The sequence below is a fragment of the Sebastes fasciatus genome, chromosome 24 (assembly GCF_043250625.1).
Source record: "Sebastes fasciatus isolate fSebFas1 chromosome 24, fSebFas1.pri, whole genome shotgun sequence".
NCBI lineage: Eukaryota > Metazoa > Chordata > Actinopteri > Perciformes > Sebastidae > Sebastes > Sebastes fasciatus.
This window is the reverse complement of record NC_133818.1, coordinates 6,594,744-6,617,188: the sequence shown is the minus strand read 5'-3', so window position 1 is coordinate 6,617,188 and position 22,445 is coordinate 6,594,744. Positions and strand designations below refer to the sequence as shown.

The 22,445-nt window shown below is 40.8% G+C and overlaps 3 protein-coding genes across 8 annotated transcripts; 1 reads left to right on the top strand and 2 right to left on the bottom strand.

Annotated features, from left to right (window-relative positions):
• Positions 1–616: 616 nt before the first annotated feature.
• LOC141762662 (acyl-CoA-binding protein-like) lies at positions 617–4,202 on the bottom strand. The gene is made up of 6 exons (XM_074626629.1): positions 4,064–4,202; positions 3,706–3,738; positions 3,571–3,588; positions 3,326–3,443; positions 1,099–1,161; positions 617–981 (listed from the first exon to the last, which is right to left on the bottom strand). Exons 1-6 carry the CDS (start codon positions 4,067–4,069, stop codon positions 908–910), a joined length of 312 nt encoding a protein of 103 aa, XP_074482730.1. The 5' UTR covers positions 4,070–4,202; the 3' UTR covers positions 617–907.
• Positions 4,203–4,570: 368 nt separating this feature from the next.
• Positions 4,571–11,462, bottom strand: LOC141762660 (metalloreductase STEAP3-like). 6 transcript variants are annotated; one of them, XM_074626624.1, is made up of 7 exons: positions 11,338–11,388; positions 10,516–10,600; positions 10,167–10,409; positions 9,494–9,760; positions 8,890–9,414; positions 8,640–8,807; positions 4,571–6,389 (listed from the first exon to the last, which is right to left on the bottom strand). In XM_074626624.1, the coding sequence occupies exons 3-7, from the start codon at positions 10,392–10,394 to the stop codon at positions 6,102–6,104; spliced, it is 1,476 nt and encodes a 491-aa protein (XP_074482725.1). In that variant the 5' UTR covers positions 10,395–10,409; positions 10,516–10,600; positions 11,338–11,388; the 3' UTR covers positions 4,571–6,101. The 6 variants fall into 6 exon arrangements, with proteins under 6 accessions (XP_074482725.1, XP_074482724.1, XP_074482727.1 ...); XM_074626623.1 differs by having other exon boundaries at positions 11,334–11,386; XM_074626626.1 differs by having other exon boundaries at positions 10,543–10,600; positions 11,338–11,355.
• Positions 11,463–17,233: 5,771 nt separating this feature from the next.
• Positions 17,234–22,265, top strand: LOC141763084 (complement C1q-like protein 2). Its single transcript, XM_074627366.1, has 2 exons — positions 17,234–18,141; positions 20,217–22,265. Exons 1-2 carry the CDS (start codon positions 17,575–17,577, stop codon positions 20,394–20,396), a joined length of 747 nt encoding a protein of 248 aa, XP_074483467.1. The 5' UTR covers positions 17,234–17,574; the 3' UTR covers positions 20,397–22,265.
• Positions 22,266–22,445: the final 180 nt, after the last annotated feature.

The following is a 22,445-nucleotide window of genomic DNA, read 5'->3' as shown; positions in this document are numbered from 1 at the left end:
ATTTGTAACGCAGGCTTTTTGTAAAAAAAAAAAAAAAAAAGTATTAAGCCCGGTCTGATAACTGATGACATCACTATGACATCATCAGGTGATTTTTCCAGACCTGACAAATCTCGGTCGTGTCTAAAGGGTAACCCGCAAATTGTGAAAACGTGCAAAAAGTTGCCACGCAATACACGCTGCCTGACGACCTATTCTAACTTTAACCATTTGAGGTCAATGCCAAACCTTAACCATGTCACGAGAGTTTCACAAATCGTGGGTTACCTTCTGGAAGCGAAGAGCCATGGAAGACATTACACAACTCTCCTTTAAGCATAGTAAAACTTACACAACGTCGTACACCTAGTTAAAACTAACACAAGTAATACAACAGTCCTGCAATAAATCCACCCACCATGAAGGTTATAATGGTACGTTTTAGTTGAAACTGTTTTAGAGAGGTGTCAATTCAACTCTATGATCATTTTGGAGGCTTTTGTTTGTGGTGCTGTTGAATTGTATTGCGTTAGACTGACAGGTGTTTCTATTATTTATATTTATAAAGTGTTGGATATTCGGCCAACAGAAACAAGTTCACTCTGAGGCCCAAAGAACAAGTCTTTAGTTTTCATAGTTCAGTATACAGTAATGCTCTTTATTGAAATTGTACATTGTTTTTGCTACTAAAGGAATAGTCCGACATTTCCCAAAATGTTGCTATTCCTTTACACTGTTTTGTTTTAACCAGTATAGACTATCATAAAGTACTCCAAACTGCAGTGCTCTCCAGCATTTTAACCAATTATGTCTTACATAGTAATAAAGTACAAAAGAGCGCTTCTAAATGGTGTCCGATTTGTAATTTCTATTGAAGTACAACATGAGAACATGCGACGAATGCTACAGGATCTGTGAGAAACAGACTCTAGAACCCAAATTTTTTCTTATACTCCTCCACCAAGACAATATAGGCGATCATTGCTTCTTCATTGGACAGACCTGTTGGTTAAAAACAAGCAAACCGGTTGGTTTTTGCAGGAAAAACTAAATTTTAAATCCATGTTATCCATTGCATATACTCTTTCATGTTATTATTATTATAAAAAAGGTTCTGACCTTTCCTTCTTTCCCAAGCATCCCACTTTCCTCGTCCTGCGAGATCAAATATCCCTGGACGCGCTGCGGATGTAAAAACAACCATCAATAACTGAAACAAAATGTACTTTAAGTATTAAAAGCACAGAAAAATATCCCCCATAAGTGCTAGACTATTATCATTATCACATACTACAATTGAAAAATTTACACGTGATTTGATAGGCTGATTCCTGTATCTTTGGAGTCAATATATTTAAATTAGATGAGTTTAGACTAATGAATAAGTAAATAAATGATTCAGCATTTCTCCAGCAATTTTAGGTTTTGAAATAGTATTTAGACCTTAATGTTGGGAAATAAAAGTAAGAAATTAAGACAAAATATTAACTGAAACCCTTTACTTAATTGATAAAAATACAAAAAAGAATGCATGTAATTAAAAACATAAACCTTTACAGGACTGGTGAACTCAGCATTTCTAAAATCCTGGCTATTATATATTATATTATTGAAACATTTTTACAGATGCATTAATATGTAAGCAGCGTGTTAGGTCTAGGTATCGTTGGATGATCCGTAATTCATTTGTAATTCTATTATTTGTTTCAAAACCCAAAACGGAAAGCACATTTTTGGTGTTAGAATCAAAAAACAAATCAAAAGGGCTCCGTTTCTTAGTTTTGAAGCGAATAACAGATTTATTTTTTAAATTACAAATTAATTAGGGATTATGCAATGATACCTAGACCGTTTTACTGTTGTAGTCAGTCATGATGGAGCTAATTCAACCATTTTGTATCTATAATTTTAATCCAGAATTTAAGTAAAGTAACTAAAGCTGTCAAATAAACGTGGTAAGTTCAAAATGTGTCACTGAAATGTCGTGTCGGCTGCCTGTCAGCTGTGATTCTGCTGCTGCTGTCAGCCCTTTCTTTCTGCATAGTTTGCCTTTTAATAGCCATTAAAATATAAATATATGATAAATATAATTTATATTTATTTTAGACAGAAAGGTTCAGAAACGTGTGATAATTAGTAAATAATAGTAATAATCCACAATTAAAACTCTGTACTGTATTCATTTATGATGCTTTCCAAGTCACTGCTTGTTCCACATCACTGTCCGGCACATATTTCAGAATAAAAGCCTCGTGTTAACAAATGAAGGGATTCTGTCCATAGAAAAAACGCCTGAGGGCTTTTATTTTGAAATGAAAGCAGGAAGTGTTGATTTAAAAATAAGTTTAATTAACTTTACTTTTTTTCATCTCCGTAACATATTCTACAGATAAACCTCGAAACTGTAGTAAAGTCTTGCAGGTATGAAGTTAATATACAGTCACTAGATCCCTTTCACTGTCTGTGACATATTCTACAGATGTCTAGACATGGAAACTGTCTAGACATCTGTAGAATGCGTCTGACGCGCGTCTCATGCGGGCAGTGTGTCCACTCTAACCTGTTAACATGGACGCGGAAAAAACAACAACACGCGAGCCTCATGCGGGCAGTGTGTCCACCGCCTCATGCGGGCGGTGTGTCCACCGCCTCATGCGGGCGGTGTGTCCACCGCCTCATGCGGGCGGTGTGTCCACCACTTTATGCGTGCGGTGTGTCCACCGCCTCATGCGGGCAGTGTGTCCACCGCCTCATGCGGGCGGTGTGTCCACCGCCTCATGCGGGCGGTGTGTCCACCGCCTCATGCGGGCGGTGTGTCCACCACTTTATGCGTGCGGTGTGTCCACCGCCTCATGCGGGCGGTGTGTCCACCGCCTCATGCGGGCAGTGTGTCCACCGCCTCATGCGGGCAGTGTGTCCACCACTTTATGCGTGCAGTGTGTCCACCACTTTATGCGTGCAGTGTGTCCACCACTTAAGAACTTGTGTTTTTTTGTGTGTGTCATTTTTGCTCATTTAGCCATGAATATTAAAAATGTTGAGGAATACTTAAGATCTGAGACTAAGTTTCCAGGCACTTTAAAATCCTCATTTTTAATATTCATGTTAGTAATGTCTTTTTTTTTTTTTTTTTTTTTATTTAAAACAACGACATTATGTAGATTTATCAGTTTTGGGATCGCTCACACAAAGACACCTAACTTGTCAGACCTGATTCTTTCTCACCACACCCTGCAGGGTCATTGGAAGTACCGGGTAACTCAGAGCATGTCTCAACTGCTTTCTTTTAGAGTTTCCGTATGACTTCTACAATGTTAGAAACCTTAACAAAAAGGTTGAGACTCACGTGCTTCATTATCACCAGCTGTGGCTTGCTTATAAAGACCATATATTTCACCCAGTTCTGGGTACCCTGGTCTTTTTTTCAGTATCTTCACGTCCTCCACTGCTTTTTCAAAGGGTTCCTGGTAGGATGAGAGAAAACACAAGCTGATTCAGAAACGTTAAAATTGTTAAAAAGGTTAAAATGTTAAAATTGTTGTGGCTTGCTTATATCAACCGTATATTTCACCCAGTTCTTTGTTTCAGTACCTTTAATTCACAGAGTCCCTGGTAGGGTGAGAGAAAATACAAGTTGATTCAGAAATGTTAAAATTGTTAAAAAAGTTAAAATTGTTAAAATGCTTATATAGACCATATATTTCACCCAGTTCTTTGTTTCAATACCTTCATGTCTCCTACTGCTTTTTCACAGATTTCCTGGTAGAATGAGAGATAATACAAGCCGATTCAAAAATCTTATAATTGTTAAAATGTTAAAATTGTTCAAATGTTGTTACTCAATCAAACATTATTACAAATTCAGGGTCGATTTAAAAAAAAAAAAAAAAAACTAAACTAGCTTACTAATGAAACTAAAACTAGCTTTTGTTCAATGATCTGACTTTACACATAGCTAAACTAAGCTGTAACAATCTCCCTGTGAATCTGGATAAGTAAACATACCCGAGCAATAACTTTATAGTACCATAAATCTTCTATGTAACGTTGTAGGCTTAAATTGAAGAGAAAAGATAGTACTTACCGTCATGACTGTCGTGTGAAACTGACACACCTTGCTGCTGCTACAACCCGGCTGCAACTTTTCAGTCTATGCTCGTCCAACTCGTCCCGTGATAATGTTCTTTGTGTTGAAAATGAAGTGGGAGGTAGTTCCTTAAACTCGCAGTGTCTGTGAAGACCACACCTTCTTGCCAGACCATCCAACGACTTGTTAACTTTGTGGTGACAGAGCTGAATGAAAACCAAACATCTCTTATTACTCAGGTGATTTCCAAAATGCATAAATGTTTCTAGCTTTGGGAGACGGAGGGGGGAGCTTATTTCTCTGCCACAAGATGGCAGCATCCACATGTTTAATGATCTGGTGGGTTCATTGCTGTTGCACACTTTAAATCAGCCTGATATTAGATTTACCTTTTATTTAATAGAGTTGTGTTTTAGTGTTTTGTTTCAGCCTTTTACTCAACTCCTTACATAAACGCCTGCAAACTATTTCACATTTTTTAAAGACATAAATACAAAACAAATGTTGTAGAAAAGTAGTTTTATTCTATTTTATAGAAATGTCCATTTGATTGTTTACATTAAAGCCTCTGCTTAAATCTCAGTACACTACTATGACATTTTAGATTCAGAAAACATCGAAGCTATCACGTAACGGAGACTTGTCTTTGGCAAGAACACATTAAAATGAGAAAATACAAACTCAGAATAAAACAACAATCGCAACAACAGCAGAAAACTGTTTTTCAGACTCACATTGAAAACAGTAAAATAAACTCTGTAACAGCCGATTGATATTTTAAGTACTAATCAATTTAGTACAAAAAAAAGTCTAAAAAAGGAAATACGTCAATGGTAGTTTTCTGTACTAAACAATGCAAACCAACACGTAGCAGCCAAGTGTGGCAACTACTGCAGCAGTATTGCTTCAGACTTTGGGTTTCCAGTTGGCACATGACAGTTTATAAACAAAACCTGAGTAACGGACTGCACACAAATGATTAGGAGGATGGGTGGATATAGTCGGACTTTCTTGGATCATACAACTAATATGATCAGTTCTGGATGCACGTTTTCTGTCCATGAATGGACACACTTAAAGCTAGATTTGGTAATTTTCAAATACATTTTTTGCTAATTTTTCTAATCTAGCGTACTCTTGCTAGTTTCTTAACATTACCAACCCTAGCTTTAATCATATGTTCTTCCAAAGTTAACAAACTGTATCCAAGACACATAAAGCTTTCTTTGCATATATCACTTTGCACATGAAACCAAATTCCCTTATGCATAAAACAAGATCTTAACATTTAGCAGCTCTTGGCTAGAATATAAAAAGGTTCACATTATTTGCTATAAATTTGATTATTGATACTTTCACTTCTAATTTGCATTATGGTGGAGGACGTCAAATGTTTAAATTGGGGCACATCATCTATAATTCTTTACGCTTTGCCTCCCTCCCAACCCAAACAATTTCCATACAGTCCCTAATAGTTTGAATGACTACGACAGCAAATGAATTTCAAAGTATTGCAAAGATAACAAAGGAATGCACAAGCCAAGAGGAAGGCCAAGTCTACTTCTGATCATCGGAGTGATGAAATCTTATTTCTCAGACTTAATAATGAAGAAAAATCTGTAGTACTGCTTCAGTTGTAAAGTCTTCAGCAGATTCATAAAAGTATAACAGTGACAGTTTTGCATAAATTAAACCAGAAGCTAATATTGTTCTACTTCAGTTCTGGTTTGAAGCTTCAAATAGAGTACTAAACGTAACAATAAATTAAAGTAAATCGCATAAGGACCAACTAAATACTCGTTAGTGACGATGCATAGTGCAATAAGGTTGACGCCCACAGCTCTACTGGTTAAATACCTCTAAGGAACTACCAGCTAATTTGATGAAAAGAAGCTCGCACATCTCTGAAATCTCTCTCTCTCTCCTCAGAGAGGAGTCTTCAATACATTCCAGCGGTGTATAAATCATTTATCTCCTGTGTGAGTGACACAAAGACCTCTACTTTAACTCCTCTCCGTCTGGATCTCAGCGTTTCTCACACGTTGCTGACATCCTCCAGCCCGTTGCGGCAGTCGTCGTCCGGCAGGGTGAAGCGGATGTGTCGGCTCTTCTCCCAGCCGCGGCGGATCTGCCCGAGCCGCCGGGCAACGCAGGGTACGAAGAGGGCCAGGCGGCACAGCAGCACCGCGAGGGGGAGAATCAGGACCAGCATGAAGGTGGGAGGAAGGTAGAAGTGGTACCGGGCCGGATCGAACGCACGGTCCCACCCAAAGAGCAGTGTGTGGAGGGTGGCCATGGACAAGGCACAGTAACCGAGTGTGGACTGCAGGAAGTGAAAGAAGGATGTCACAGATTCACCATTACAATGGCCCTGTCCTTCAAATACATGACCCACATGGTTCAAAAAGGGGGAGGTGTGGGGGGTGTGGGGAGGGGGGGGGGGGGGGGGGTAAGATTTTCCCTTTAAGTGACTTCTCTTCAGTCCAGCCAGTCCACTCCATTATCTCACTGTGTTACAGGCTGCTGCAGACCCCGAGGAAACACACTGACCTAACACTCATGACCTGAACGAACCCCACCAGTGTGCATGTGTGTGAGTGCTATATACTGTACCTACAGGGCCCACTAATTTAAAAAAACTTGCCAAGGTTGAGTCGGGCAGGCGCCAAGAAAACTATTCAGCCTTTTAAAAAAAGAAGAAAAAATAAAACTATATAATTGTGACCTGTTTCTAAAGATGTATGTTTCTAAAGATGTAGCAGATGGGCTTGCGGCTGAGAGCCACAGACAGGCTGGGGAGGTCGGAAAGTATTGTCGGCCTTGGACGTTTTGTGGAATTTGTTGACAAGAACAGCAGGTCTGAGATTAGGGCATGACTTGATACTAATCCACGGCACATTTTTGCCATTTCTGTCAAGTAAAACTTTTCATAGGATGGCAATATGTGGTATTTTATGTAATGTAGTGACCACTATTTTGGTTGATTTTGGACACAATTACTATATCTCTTAACACAAAATAGTATACTAATAATTTTAGCACTCAAAGTGAAAACATTGCAATCAAATTAGGTCATTTTTACACCTGTAGTTTGGTTAATTTTGTATAGAGCAAGAGACAATAATTATACATTGTTGTCTTTTAGTTCTTGTCCTGCATCAACATAAAATCAAAGTCTGGTGACAGCACGTCATGCTGGACTCTTTAAATAATTTTTTTAATTATTATTAATTTATTTTTATTGTATTTTTAAACTATTTTTATTTTATTATTTCTTTCTTAATTTATAATTTTTTATTATTTATTTTTTAACTATTTTTCATATTATTTTCTCAATTTATTATGTATTTATTTATTGTAATTATTTTTTTTATTTTTAAATGTATTTTATTACTATTATGTTTTTATTTATTTATGTATTCATTTATTTTTCATGCTGCATTTTACCGAACCTTATTATGTTCTCTGGTGTCACAAAGAGCTAAGCAAGAAATGGCCGATTATGAGAATTATTAGTCGAGACTGCGACTGGACCTTGTGTCATAAATAATGACGATCAACAAAAAAGAGGCGTCAGCGAACAGTTACTATGTAGTCTCTACGTTTCACTGCTAAAACACACAGACACAAACTCAACACACCTCTGATTTACAGTATTTTACAAATGCTTTGGCTCATTTTCTTATAACAGAGTTTCAATTTTGCTTTTTAAATTCACAACGAACAGGTGAAATGGACAATGTTCTACCTTTAGGGACTAAAGCAGAACCTTAGTGTGTAGACAGATATTTCTACAAGTATACACACACTACCTCATCGACACGTACAGATAACACACACACACACTGTCCTGCAGCGGAGTCTAGATGTGCAGGGCGCAGAAAGTTGCTTTTCATCGTGCCGGCTGTCGGCACATGACTAATCTGACGGCCACCGGATTAGTTGAACGGAGAGATGAAAGGGGAGAAGGCAGCACCGACGGACCGCGAGTGCTGGAGAAACGGAGGCCGCGACGAGGGGAAGGAGAGGAGAGGAGGAAGTGTGTGAGTCACAGCGCTCCTGATGGCTTTGTCACAGCCCGAGTTAAACGCCAAATCTGGGGCAGCTGCAGGAGTGCAAACGCAGTGTTTCTGTGTGCCATGTGAGCATGTAGTGTGCATCTGTCTACACATCAGCATGATGCCTCGAAGTCTGCCAGTGTGTTTATGTGTCAAGTGTCATGACTGTCCGTCAATCTTTGGCCACCGTTCTATATTAATCTGTCTTCTACCCAGGAAGAAGAGAAACCCTTCCTCGTGGCAGTATATATTCATAGGACGGACACTGGGTGGGGGGGAGACATTCAATTCTGCTTTTATTTATGTAACTAGTACGTCACTACGACAGCCACAGGAGGTAAAAAAATAATAATTACGGAGCCAAGGGAGGGGGTTAATATTCAGAGAAAAAAATCCAAGATTAAAATTGTAAATTTCTCGTAATTTTGACACTTTAATCTCGGAAATTCAGATTTGTTTTTTAATATTACCACCCTCCCCCATACATTACTGCCTGTATGTGTATTTGTGTGTACCTGTATGAAGCTGAACTCCCTCCAGTTGACAGTGTCGGCCACCGAGGGTAGCGAGGTGACAGCCAGCAGAGCGAGCAGCCCGAGGGCCATGATGCCCACTGAGACGTACAGCTCCATCCTCCACACCTCCTCGTTGTCCCACAAGCCCTCCTCCGACCCCTCCTTTATCTGGACATCACACAATAAACAACTAAATCCTCAGGGTAGGGTATTTAGCAAACATATGTAGTGACAATCAGTGTTTGCATACCTTTTTGAAAGCGAGGAGCAGTTTGAAGCGGGCAGACTTCCTCATGGGGAGACACAGACTGTAGATGGCGTGGAGGACCGCACACAGGAAGCTACACAGCCCAAACTGCTTCCTCCGGGTTAGCCAGCGGTCCAGCCAACGAGGGAAGCGGTTGTACTTGGTGCCCCACCACAGCTGGAGGAAAGCGGCGCACAAACCAGGCACGTAGACCAGCGACAGCATCACCAAAGCCACGGAGGGAAGAGTGACGTTAACGGTCTCGATGGGCATTTTGTAGAAGGCGCTCTCTTTTGCTTTGAGGTAGGGATGCAGGACGTCGTGGAGGAAGTTGTACATGTAGAAGAAGACAAACAGGGACAGGGTGCAGAGGACCGGGGCGTGCCAGGAGGGGAATAGATAGAGGGGGAGGTTTTCGATCTCCAGAGAAGAGGAGAGGAGGCCCATATCGACGGGGATGAAGCCCATTCTGCGACAGAGCTGCATCACCGAGCTCTTGGCCTTGCTACTGTCACTGCACAGGAAAATCTGGAGAAAGAAGATGAGTTCAGAGATTCCCTAAATCTGTATGACTCTAAACCACAAAGGCTCAGCTGATGTACCCTACCTGCCTGCTTCCATCCCGAGGTCCCATCTGGAGCGTCCAGGCCGATACGGTGTTGAATCCTTTGACTACAGAACTCTCTGGAAACAGGTCGGCCAGCTGCTCGGCGTTCGAGGGCCCGTCCTGGTTGATTCTCAGACCGTTGCTGACGTCCACCAGCGTCTTCCCGGCCAGCGTCGGCTTCAGCTCCACCAGCGTGGAGTGGTGCTCGGGGAACACCGCGACGAAGACCAGGTCGGCCTGGCTGGCCGCCTCCATCTGGGACGTCACCTGGAGGACACAGATAGAAGTATATATACAGTTTCAGTAAATATATTGGGATATAGTTCATCACATTTTCATTGAAATGGCTAGTAATGCCTTAATAAATATATTTTGAAGATGTCAATATCAGATATTATCTGATGCTGAATTAACAAATGCATTTATAAGAATCCTTATTGGCAAATAAAGGCAGTCTGATGATGTAAAGGGGAAGCCTTAAACATTTAACTGCTTTGTTCTGTTCCCATACCACAATTGACTTAACTCGACTCTATTCAGGATAATAACAACAGTTATTATGCCTTGTGGATACAGCCAGAGTGAATATATAATTACCACCACAGGGACAGAAACAAAAACACTAATTACGTGGTGGAGTGCGAGTGTCAGTGTCACTGTGTGTGTGTGTCACCTCGGCCTCTTCAGGGAACAAAGCCACAGAGCGCTTGGGGTTTCGGCTCCCCACCACCACTTGGTAGCCCGAGGCCACCAGCCTTCTGGCCAGCGAGCGGGAGAAGTCGCCCGTGCCCAGGATGCCGATGACTGGAGCGCCGAGTTCAGACGCGGAGGCTTCGAGACGTCTGGAGCCTCCTCCTTCGCCTCGTTCGCGGATTAAGGGCCTCGCCATCTCATCAGGCATAATGCACTGATGAATCTATAGAGAAAGGACATGATCATTCATTTAGTTTCTGTTTATTTGCATCCATATTACCTCAATTTGTCCTGAAATGTAAGAAATAGAAAGAATATAAAGTAATAACCTTTAGATTTTACTTATTTACTAGTACCTAACTGTGATTGTTAGGTCTGGACCTTAGAGGCTTGCTTTTTCATCCAGCATGAGACCTAAAATAAAATTAATTATTAGTGATAAAATATGTAAAACATGCAGTTTTATCTGCCATATCTCTGCTCAAGGATTCCCATTATCCTTGTGTCTCAATTGGCATGTCCTAGATCTGCACAGTAGCTCTGCATTGTCAAAGCATGCAGTGTATCCATCCAATAATAGAATATAAGGATTATTACACACCCTGAAGACAGCAGCAGCCAACTCAGTAACTAGTCTATCCAGCTGGCTCAGATGCCATAATGTTAAAATAATAGTAACAAACAAGTTTGCCCTTCATGCAAAACTTCATTCAGAATTCCACTGTTTTAAGCATGCTTTAAACCCTCAACGTGCAGTACTTACATTAGCAGTGGAAACAGTAAAAATTTACCTTTTATATAGAAGTGCTGCTTTCTAATCATTAAAATATATGCCGAATTAACCAGAAAACTGCCACCATTCAGAAACTGTCTCAAGTAATATTGTGCCACTTATTAAAGCCGATTGACAAGCGATAAACCTTAAATTGCAAGAAATCCTAATGCACTTCAACACACAAGACGCCACCTTGCTTGTTGTCCTTGACTGAACTCGTGGAAACTTCGAATAAAGTTACTTTCCTTAACACACAGGACGATGCAGGCAAACATAGAGGTACATTTGGATACAATAATAGTTTATATAAGATAATATAACGTTTTGTTAGTACTTAAAGCGGTATTTTTAGCTATTTTTTAAGTCACTTACTCACCGCGCTTCTTCTCTTCTCGCTGTAAACTGGAGCGCTTCTTCCTGATAAGATGACGCAGCTGCCAAGCCACGCCCCTACCACGCCTCCACGTGTGTGCAGGAGATAAACTGTTGTATGGAGGATGAAAGCTGCCAAAATTAAAAACAAATAAATAAATAAATGACTTGATAAATATGTCATTAAATATAGTAAAAATAATATTAAAAATAAATGTAGTCATTAATTAATTTATAAAATATGACATAAATTGATGTCTCTGTTTTAATGTGCTTCTTTATTTATTAATTCCCTTATTTATTTACTCTTCTGTTTAATTTGACCTTTTATTTATTTATTTATTTATGCGTTTTTTATTAATTTTTAAATGTATTTATTCTTTTTTGCATTTATTTTTAAATATATGTATTTATCCATTAAATAGAAAATAAGTTAAACAGAAGAGGGAATTAATACAAAGATAAATAAATAAAGAAGCCAATTAAAACAGAAAGATCACTGGTTTAGTTGTCTTCTGTTGGAAAATAATATAATAATAATTTTCCTATTGTCTCATTAGAGACTTTTAATAGCTAGGTCCTCCCTTGACTCCATCTGCTGCTGTCGGTGTGTTTGATAAACTGGCCTTGGGATCAGCACAAAAAAGCAAAAGCGCGCTAAAAAGATGTCCGACCGCGGGCTCCGCGCTGTCAACATGACTTCATCAAGTCTGCCTTTGCCACTTGCAAAAGGTTGAACCCCTCTGGCTCGCAGCGCTGCATGCATGCCACCACCCACTCTTTCCCTCTCTCCAGGCCACGGCCTCGTGTTTGTTTACAACGCTTAAGGTCAGAGTCCTTGACATACATATCTGATTTTTAGATTTTTTCATTCATAAGTATCGATTACTGGTGTCTCCCGGTGTGGTAACCCATTAATCTTACAAGTCAAATCAATTGAAGTTGATCCAGTGGGGACAGATCTCATCTTACTACTCTCCTTTAAACAAGCCGGTTGATCTGGGTTGAAAATGTTAAACTAACAAATAGTAGCACACAGCAGGGTGTCTTAACCTTTCCTGACCTTTGATGCCGCTTTCAGGTTCAGCAATTAGACAGTTGGATGGTAAATATCATGTGAAGGCATGGTCATAAACGGTTAGCCCGAGGCCGACAGGTACAGCCATGTAAACATCTGACAGGGCTTCACTGTCTAAACGCTACATAGAGGAAGACGTTTGTTTCTGTGCTTTCAAGGACTGAGGTGTCTTCTGTGGACTTCATCGGGGATTAGGGACACATGTTGAGACAGGAGCTGATGTTGCAGTCTTCTCTCTGAGTGTTTCCCACACAGAGTAAACACGGCATGTTTTGCTGATCCTGGATGAATGTAATAACTTTATTTTGCCTATAATTCATCCTGAAATAAAATCATAGTATGTTTAGAGTCACAGATTAATCAGAGGGTAAAGGAAACACAAGCAAATGATGAAACACTGCACAGTTGCACAGAACAAAACGAAAGTTAAAAAACAAAATAAGTTTCCAGGAACTCTAAAACCTGATGAACACATCCTGACATGTGGCGTTACTTACTGTCAGCAATAATGGAAAGCAGTCATGGAAAAAGTTATTCCTCATTTTTTGTTTTCTTACCAATGTCCTGCAACATGTGTCAATTTGCATCCAGTCTTTTCAAGATAAACTTCCATCTTCACAACTACTTAGGTTTAGGAAAAGATCGTGGTTTGGGTTAAAATAACTCCAGAAGTGGCGCAACTTAGGTACGGAAGTTACGTGACGAATAAATTAACGTTGACTTCTAGTTTCACGCAGGGTACAAACACCGATCTGTTGGGTGAAACTCCATATTTTTGACCCAACAATCCAACCCGACTGCCTCCCTACACTGCGCTTCTCGCTCTTTATATTTCCTGGTTCACGATTGGATTACATACAAATACATACGTTACATACATAAAATGTAACGTTACATTGATGCTGCTCATTTGCCCTCGCAGCTCGTTTCGCGGCTGCCGGTTGCAGCGTTCTCCCTCAATACTGGACCAATTTCAAAAACGGTTGACCCCATTAGTCACTTAGATTCTTAGTCACTTGGAGAGGTTACCAAAGTTACCATTTAACTAGCCAATTTGAATCCAGCAGGGGAATGGCGGACTCCGCCACTACCAATAAAAACAACTATACAGAGACTATTTCTGAATGTAAATATATTGAATAGATATCGCAGAAAAATGCTGTTAATAGGTTTCATTTAAATTTGAATGCTGGACCTTTACATATAATAGAGTATTTTATATTATTTTCTTGTGATATTACTACTTTTATTTAAGTAAAAGGTCTGAATACTCCTCCCACCACTGCTGTTGTCTGTATTTGGTTGTTTTTTCCGTTCTCTCTCAGGGCCACCCTACTCCTTGTCCTTAAATTTCCCTCTTTGTTATTACAAACAGTCTTCATGTTTCAGTGTTTACCTGAATACAGTTTAAAGTCTAAAGGCAGCTAATGACGGACTGACTCATTTGCCTCACCGTATGGTTCGTGTGTATGATGACGCGGCGGTCCGCTAACGTGTAGCCTGATTAGAGGCCCGGCAGCGCCGCAGGGTCGGGTAATCTCAGCGGCTGCGGTGCATAATGTGGACAGTGTGTCGTGCGTGGCTCACCACAGCCTAAAGATACAGTCCACTGTACTAATCCTGAGTAAAGGTCATTTCTGCAGTCATGTAGCGGAGAGTAATGCTCTCTGTGTGCTTACTTATTTTCAGGGTTTTGTTTTGCAGATGATTAGTGCGTTGTCAGATTTGTATTTAATTTCCAGCTTTGCCAGAACTGTCCTCAAATTTAAACCCCAATTTAATTTTTTGACCGAGCCCTCATGACTCGTCGTGCTCTTTCTCACCTTCAGACACGGCTGGAGCCATGTTCTGGGGAGTTAAAGCTGAGCTGAGCACGAGTTGAAATTGCTTATGGGTTGGGGGGTTGGGGGGTGTGACTGTGGGGGGTTGGGGGGTGTGACTGTAGGGGCTTCGGCTAAGCCTTGTCTCCGGCCTCTGAAGATTTCTCAACATCGCCTTGAGCTCTAAAGCCTCTGTTGTGGATGTGGGGCCTGCGCTCCAATTCCAGGTGCTTATGGCTCCCAACGCACACTTTTGAAGTATTCTAGGTCCTTCGGGGGGGGATTTTTGAGCTTGAGGACCAAATCAATAGACGCTTTTATTTTCAATGAGCAAATGCTGTCTTTATTGAGTGTCTCAAAAGCTTGCACTCTTTGGAAATAACCGATGAAAGGCATAAATAATAGTCTCATTACCTCGGACAAGGAGGTTGTTTTTGTTTGTCTGTTTGTCAGCGGGATTGCGGAAAAACCACTAAACCGATTTTCATGAAATTTGGTGAAAAGGTGTAGCATGGGATGAGAAAGAACCAAATCAAATTTGGAGTGGATCCGAATCACAGGGTGCATTATTTTCCCATTTATGTGGGAGGTCTGCGAGTGCCCTTCTAGCTCAGCTGAAGTGCTCACGGTTAGAACAAGTGCACCTCGCTGGAAAAAAAAAAAGAAACAAAAGAGGCTAAAGAGGTGCTTAAGACAAATCTGTATGCAATAGAGTAATGGCTGTCTGCGCGCTGGAGGAATTTTAATTTGTCGGAGAATCGAAATTCAAGGCCCGTGGCTCTCCCCACCTCGTGAAACAAGACATCAAATATGTCCCCGCAGCTGCCGGGGAGCTCGGAGCTGAAGGTGTCGACAGCCGTCAGACATCTTTGGTCCATTTCCTGCATTTATTATCTGCTTTCTCCCCACCACTGTCTGCTTTTCCTGCTACCCCCCTTTCTGTTTGCATGTGTGAGTGTGTTAAGTGACCAATGCAGTCGGTCATTTGATGTCACCACAGTGAAAAAGCCTTTGGCAATTTGGTTCTGACTTTGAAAAGACCCCTCATAGTCTGAGTCAAATATTTGGATGTTTTTAGTCGCTGTTATCACAAGTTTAACTTTATTTTTGTCAAGGTGGATTTATTAATATTTAATATAAAAATATTGATATTATTAATTAATGTATAGGTCTATTGGATGCCATTGTGGATGAAATATAATGGGTTGCATGATACCCCAAAAAAAAGGTTTTAAAATAAATACTTTTTCTTATCATAATAAATCCCCAGTCTCATAATAGAGGAATTAATGGACCTGTTTCTGAATAAACTGTATGGTAATTGTGCCCTCTAATGTATTCCACCTATAAGAATACATAAACAGCTCTATACCGTTGAGATTTATGAAAAATAAATATGCAATCATTTGTCATTTTAAGGCTGTGTATATGTATATATGCAAGTATAATATTGAGATATTTTATATTGAGTGCTGAATCATAATAAACATTTATAATGCCATCTTGAATAACAATTGCGCAGACTTCAACTTTACGCACAGGCTGGTCCTCTTGTGAAGTCAGACAAACTGGAATAGAGGACTTCCTGTTGCACATTTCAAAATAAAAGCATTGTTGACAACCTGTTTTTATGTCTAAATATTAAGTCTCTGGATATTTGTGGGAGGAAAGGGCTGTCTGACGGCAAGATAAAGCGATGAAAATATTCTAAATATAATGTACGCTTAAAGCTGAAGTAGGTAGAAATGCAGCAAATATTATGATTAAAAAAAGTTATTTCAATAGTCTCTGTTTCTCTGCCTGCTTGCCTTCACTCACACACCGCGCGCGTTCTCACTGTCTCGCTCCACCTCACGTTCATGCGCGCACACTCCACACTGCAGAAGAGTTAGTAGCTCTGAGAATATCTAGTGAATGTACAGTGGACGTTCGTGCAGAAATAAATGCTTCAGCTCCTCCAGACCAACAGAGGTTTCCCGTGTCTTGTGAAGTGACGGGGCTCCGCAGCGAGAAACGTTACCGTCTCCGGAGGCTGAGGCAGGAAAAGCCAACACTAGGATCAGCAGTGATTCATGGAGAGACCTCCGTCTGGTCAGCTAACATTACTGCCAAGCAGGTGAAATATAGAGTGACATTGTGGTTTTAGCTGACGTGTGTCGCCTCACTGTTTTGAGCGATGCTCGTTCATGTCGATGTAGAGCGAGCAAGCGCGAGCCCGACGCTGACTTTCGTTGACATATCGGCCACAGGTGTCACTGTTAACAAGCATTTCAGATTCTTACAAACAGTCCCTTTAAATATGGTAGATGATAAACAGGACCCAGAGAGTGCAACCTGAGATTCTAATGCTTATTAAAAATGAACTAGCAGTACCATAGTGTCATTAAACAGTAGTCTACAGATTATATGCCTGTTTTAAAGGTCCCATATTATGCTCATTTTCAGGTTCATACTTGTATTTTGTGTTTCTACTAGAACATGTTTACATGCTGTAATGTTAAAAAAAAAACTTTATTTTACTCATACTGTCTGTCTGAATATACCTGTATTTACCATCTGTCTGAAACGCTCCATTTTAACGCATTTTGATGGAATTGCAACAGAATTGCGTTGCTAGGCAACAGTTTGGGTCCATGTGTACCTCCTGTCAGCTGATGATATTCACATACACTGCAACAGGAAATAAACTGGGACACATTTAGAATGTTTATGTTTAAAACTGTGTCAAGGGTCTAAATATTGTATATTTGTGACATCACAAATGAGCAGAAATCCTGACGGCTTGTTTCAAATGCAGAGTGTCTGAGTACGGCCTGTGTGTATTTCCCTGTGGATTGAGTGTTTCGATACTTTCACAGTATTTATAAAGGACTTAAGCCTGCTTTATAATAAAATAACATGAAAATCTCACTTTTTTATAATAAGGGACCTTTAAATTACTCAAGTTTTGTCTTTCTTTCACATAACCCATATTCTATATTCATGAGCGCAATCTTAACCTGAGTGTTTTATTTTGAAGGCTATGCCCCCTATCTTCCGGTCTTATCCTCCCTATCTTTGACAGCTGGCTGCAGCTGGACGCACCTCTCCATCTCCATCTCCATCTCCATCCAGCCAGGACGCGCAGCCACAGCCGCTGCCCAGAGGCTCCAAAGCCACCAATTAGATGACCCGGACCAAGAGATGCTCTCTTAACTAACCACCAATCTCTCTTTCCTTCCTGTCGTCCCTCTCCTCCGTCACAATTCCCCCCCAGACTCCCAACTCCGCGGGTTTCCTGTCGTCCGTCCGTCGGAGTCGGAGGAGGAAGTGCTCGGTGGTCTCCCTGGTTACCGCCGTCGCCATGGTGCTGCTGGCTCTCTCCGTTACCATGGTGCTGCTTCTGCTCCGCACCTCGGACACCTCGGCGCACTACTACGAGATGATGGGCACCTGTCGGATGGTTTGTGATCCGTACACACCGAAACCAGGAGGCGCAACAGCCATGGAGGTGATCCAGAACAGTCCGCAGCCGCAGGGGAGCCGCGGGGAGCCGGGGAGACCGGGGAAACCGGGGTCTAGAGGTCCACCGGGTGAGCAGGGAGCACCGGGTCCGAGAGGGCCACCGGGAGAGCGCGCAGACGGAAAAGTGTCTCTCCTGAGTGGTGCGGCTGAAGGAGGAGAAGTTGATGGTGTTAACACCACAGCCAGCAGCTTCAGGATCGCTTTCTACGTGGGTTTGAAGAACCCGCACGAAGGGTACGAGGTGTTGAAGTTTGACGACGTGATTACAAACTTGGGGAACCACTACGACGCCGGTACCGGGAAGTTCACCTGCCATGTGTCCGGGATCTACTTCTTCACCTACCATGTGTTGATGCGCGGAGGCGACGGGACCAGCATGTGGGCCGACCTGTGCAAAAACGGACAGGTGAGATTATAGAGCAGTTTCAACCCAAAGTAACATTTCCACTTAAAAAGTAAAGAAAAAACGCCTTTTACGCACAAAAACACACATTTTACGCACAAAAAACGCCTATTATGCACAAAAAAATGCCTGTTACGCACAAAAACACACATTTTACGCACCAAAAACGCCTATTATGCACAAAAAAATGCCTGTTACGCACAAAAACACACATTTTACGCACCAAAAACGCCTATTATGCACAAAAAAATGCCTTTTGCGCAGAAAAAAAACCTTTTACGCACAAAAATACGCTTTTTACGCACAAAAAACGGACAGGTAAGATTATAGACCACCACTGAGGAGTTTTAACCCAATTCCACCTTTACAGACATCTAAGGGAACATTTCCACTTAAAAAGTAAAGAAAAAATGCCTTTTACGTACAGAAAACGCCTGTTACGCACTAACATATGCCTTTTACGCACAAGAAAACGCCTGTTACGCACTAACATATGCCTTTTACGCACAAGAAAACGCCTGTTACGCACTAACATATGCCTTTTACGCACAAAAAAACACACATCGCATGAGGATTTATCTGTTATTCTCTATATAACACGACTTATATAACTGCGTATTATTACTATTTCTATGTCATGATTTCAGTGATATTTTTTTGTGATACTTGAGCATGTTTGTGTGTTTAACCCTGTTTGGATCAGTGTTTCCAGCTCCAGATGGATAAGTCTTAACATCATCAGTGTTCATTTTAGATGCTGCAAAGGGTTTAGATTCAAACTTGTAAGAATTCCACTTAAAAAAGTAAAGAAATTAGGCATTTTAAGCACAAAAAGCGCACAACATGGCATGCGCATTTATCTGTTATTCTCTTTATAACACCACTTATATAACTGCATATTATTACTATTTATGTCATGATGTCAGGGTAATAGCAGTGATATTTTTTGTGAAATTCAAGCATGGATGTATGTGTACACCCTGTTTGGATCAATGCTTCCAGCTCCAAATGGCTAAGTCTTATCATCATCAGTGTTCATTCTAGAAGCTGCAAAGGGTTTAGATTCAAACTTGGATAAGAATCTGGGTCAAATTCTATACTATTATTTATTACTAGGGCGGTCAATCGATTAAAATATATAATTGTGATTAAATTATCTGTCCAAAATGTACCTTAAAGGGAGATTTGTCAAGTATTTTCTCCCTTTTTTTTGCTCTTATCAACATGGGAGTTGGCAAATATGCTGCTTTATGCAAATATATGTATATATTTATGATTGGAAATCAATTAACGACACAAAACAATGACAGATATTGTCCAGGAACCCTCACAGGTACTGCATTTAGCATAAAAAAATATGCTCAAATCCTAACATGGCAAACTGCAGCCCAACAGGCAACAACAGCTGTCAGTGTGTCAGTGTGCTGACTTGACTATGACTCGCCCAAAAAACTGCATGTGATTATCATAAAGTGGGCATGTCTGTAAAGAGGAGACTCGTGGGTACCCATAGAACCCATTTACATTCACATATCTGGAGGTCAGAGGTCAAGGGACCCCTTTGAAAATGGCCGTGCCAGTTTTTCCTCTCCAAAATTTAGCGCAAATTTGGAGCGTTATTTAACCTCCTTCACGACAAGCTAGTATGACATGGTTGGTACCAATGGATTCATTAGGTTTTTCTAGTTTCATATGACACCAGTATCTTCATTCTAGCTTTAAAATGAATGTATATGTCATGATTTCAGGGTAACATCAGTGATATTTTTGATGAGCTGGATCAGATATGAGTCTTAACATCATCAGTGTTCATTATAGATGCTGCAAAGGGTTTAAATTCAACCTTGGATAATTTTATTCTATAGTAATATTTATTAATATTCTATGATAGTTGGTAGGGGTTTTAACCTCCAATTTACCCATCATGCCCTGCTTTGACTGTCTATTTTGAATGCTGCACCAACTGCTGTTATTGCCTCTCAGGCACACATGAACTTTCCTACTCAGCATCTATTTTTGTTGTCCTATTAGCTGATGGTTATTACAGGAAGTCTTGTCCCCGTTCCCCCTCCCTCCAGGTACGGGCCAGTGCCATAGCCCAGGACGCGGACCAGAACTACGACTACGCCAGCAACAGCGCCGTGCTGCACTTGGACTCCGGGGACGAGATCTACGTCAAGCTGGACGGCGGCAAAGCCCACGGAGGCAACAACAACAAGTACAGCACCTTCTCCGGCTTCATCTTGTACCCCGACTAACGCGGCTCCACGGACTGTACTGAGAACTGTTTCCATCACGGTCCGATATGTTTCTCCTCTTTTTTAAAAATAGGTGCCACAAACACACAGGCTTATCTGCAACTGTACGTTCTGTTTATTTAGTGAGAGACCTTTTGTATAGTGTTTGATTAAGTTCAACTGCTCATCAGAGTATATCTTACTACAGTAACACCCCGTGCACGCTCCGAGCTGAGAAAGAGTCAAGTTGCTTTGACACATTTCTAAAATGCTTCAGGGGAAATGAGCCCCAGCACCGGCCTTACTGGCTGCTCACTGTGTGTATTCATTTATTCTAATATTTCAGGCTCAAACGATGAAAGAAATCCGTTGAAATCAAGAGATAAAATCAATGTCAGATCAGCTGTTTTGAGAGTCCATCTTAGGCAGCAGTGTTTGGACTTGAAGCCCGGTCACACCAGCATTTCATGAAAACACCACTATCAGTGGAAAATACATGCTAATTTTTCACATTTTTATAATTTGAGTGAACTTTGACACAGACCTTTGCGCCATTGACCAACAGTAAACCTTTTTGGGGACATATGCTGCCTTCAAATTGAATTTGCGAGCTTGTGGTTACGACATGGGAAGTCATGTACACAATATGCTTGGAGTTCAAGTGGTTATGTTGTGAGAGCACCGCTGCTAGGCAACAACAATAACAACGTTACTGTCGGGCAAAAAGTATAGAAGTAAAGAGACGCAACTTCAGTGTTTTTAGACAACAGCCGCTGCTGCCATTTTGGACTGAACGCTTATCATATTTATAATATTTGTATTGTTCAACACAGGCCATTGCGGTAGAATATGACAACAGACTAGAAATAATTTAGTGTTACTTTTGTACGGCACTTTGGAGGCGGACGTTTTACTGTCGTCTGGTAGTCACTTTCAGTCCAAAATGGCAGCTGCTGCTGGGCGCTAATGTTGCAATGGAACGAACAATTGACTTTCACTTCTTGGCAATATACGTTCTTTGTGTCGGTGTCTAGAAGCCTCAAAGGCTAATTAGCAGTTAACCTGCCAGCTACAGTAGTTCACCGAGTCGTCACTACGTCATCAAGCCTCTACAACAAAATATTTGATGTGCAGATGTGCCATTTTTCTGGTGCTTTGATTCTCTTCTCAAACCCAATTGGTCGCCGGGTTGGGGCTGGTCCAGGCTGTAATTTCGGCTTGAATCGGGGCGGGTTCGCACCAATGTCCCAGCATTTCTTCATTTTTTAATGTATTTTTTAAAATGCAGACCTTATAGTCTGCGTTATGTCATGAATAATGTATGGGGTTTAATTTTTTTACAGTGGAAATTTTTAATCGGGCTCAGGCCCAAATCTGCTGCCGTGGTTCGAGATGGGTCGGGCTTGGACAGAAACTGTGGGTTCATGTAGGGCCGGACCTGATTTTTTGGGTCCGGTCATAGCTCTATACCAGGCCTTTACTGTGGTAACTAAAATATTGACACCTGAATTCTACCATTCTACCATTTTTTACTTTTTTTTTGCCCTAAAGTAAGCATCAGTGTAATGGCAAAATGGGAGCAACAACTTAAACAGGCGTACATACAGTATTTGTTCCCACGATTCACAGTCATGCACCTGAACTGGATGAGCTGGACCTGTTTCAGAAGATACGATCAGTTGAAATGGTCCGATGACGTCAGTGGAACATATTCTAAATGCATTAGATAAGATGCAATAAATCTAGACCATCTTGACTGCTGTAGCGAGCAAAATCGTGGTGCTTTGAGTCGTGTTCAATGTTTCACTAAATAACCCAATAACCACACGTCAAAGATACAAATGGATGTCTTGCATTGATATTGAATCGGTTATATTTTGTTGTCATATATGCAAATAAATATTGTTTGACAAAAAAAGTTTGCTTTTTGTTATTAATAGTAAGTCATTAGGAGGAGGTGCTGCGTAAGACAAATGAATAATTTTTAAAAGTAACATTTTTGACATGGATCTCTTAGCTATAAACCACTACTTGTGTAACTTTAATGCTTTTATTTTGAAGGACAGCAAG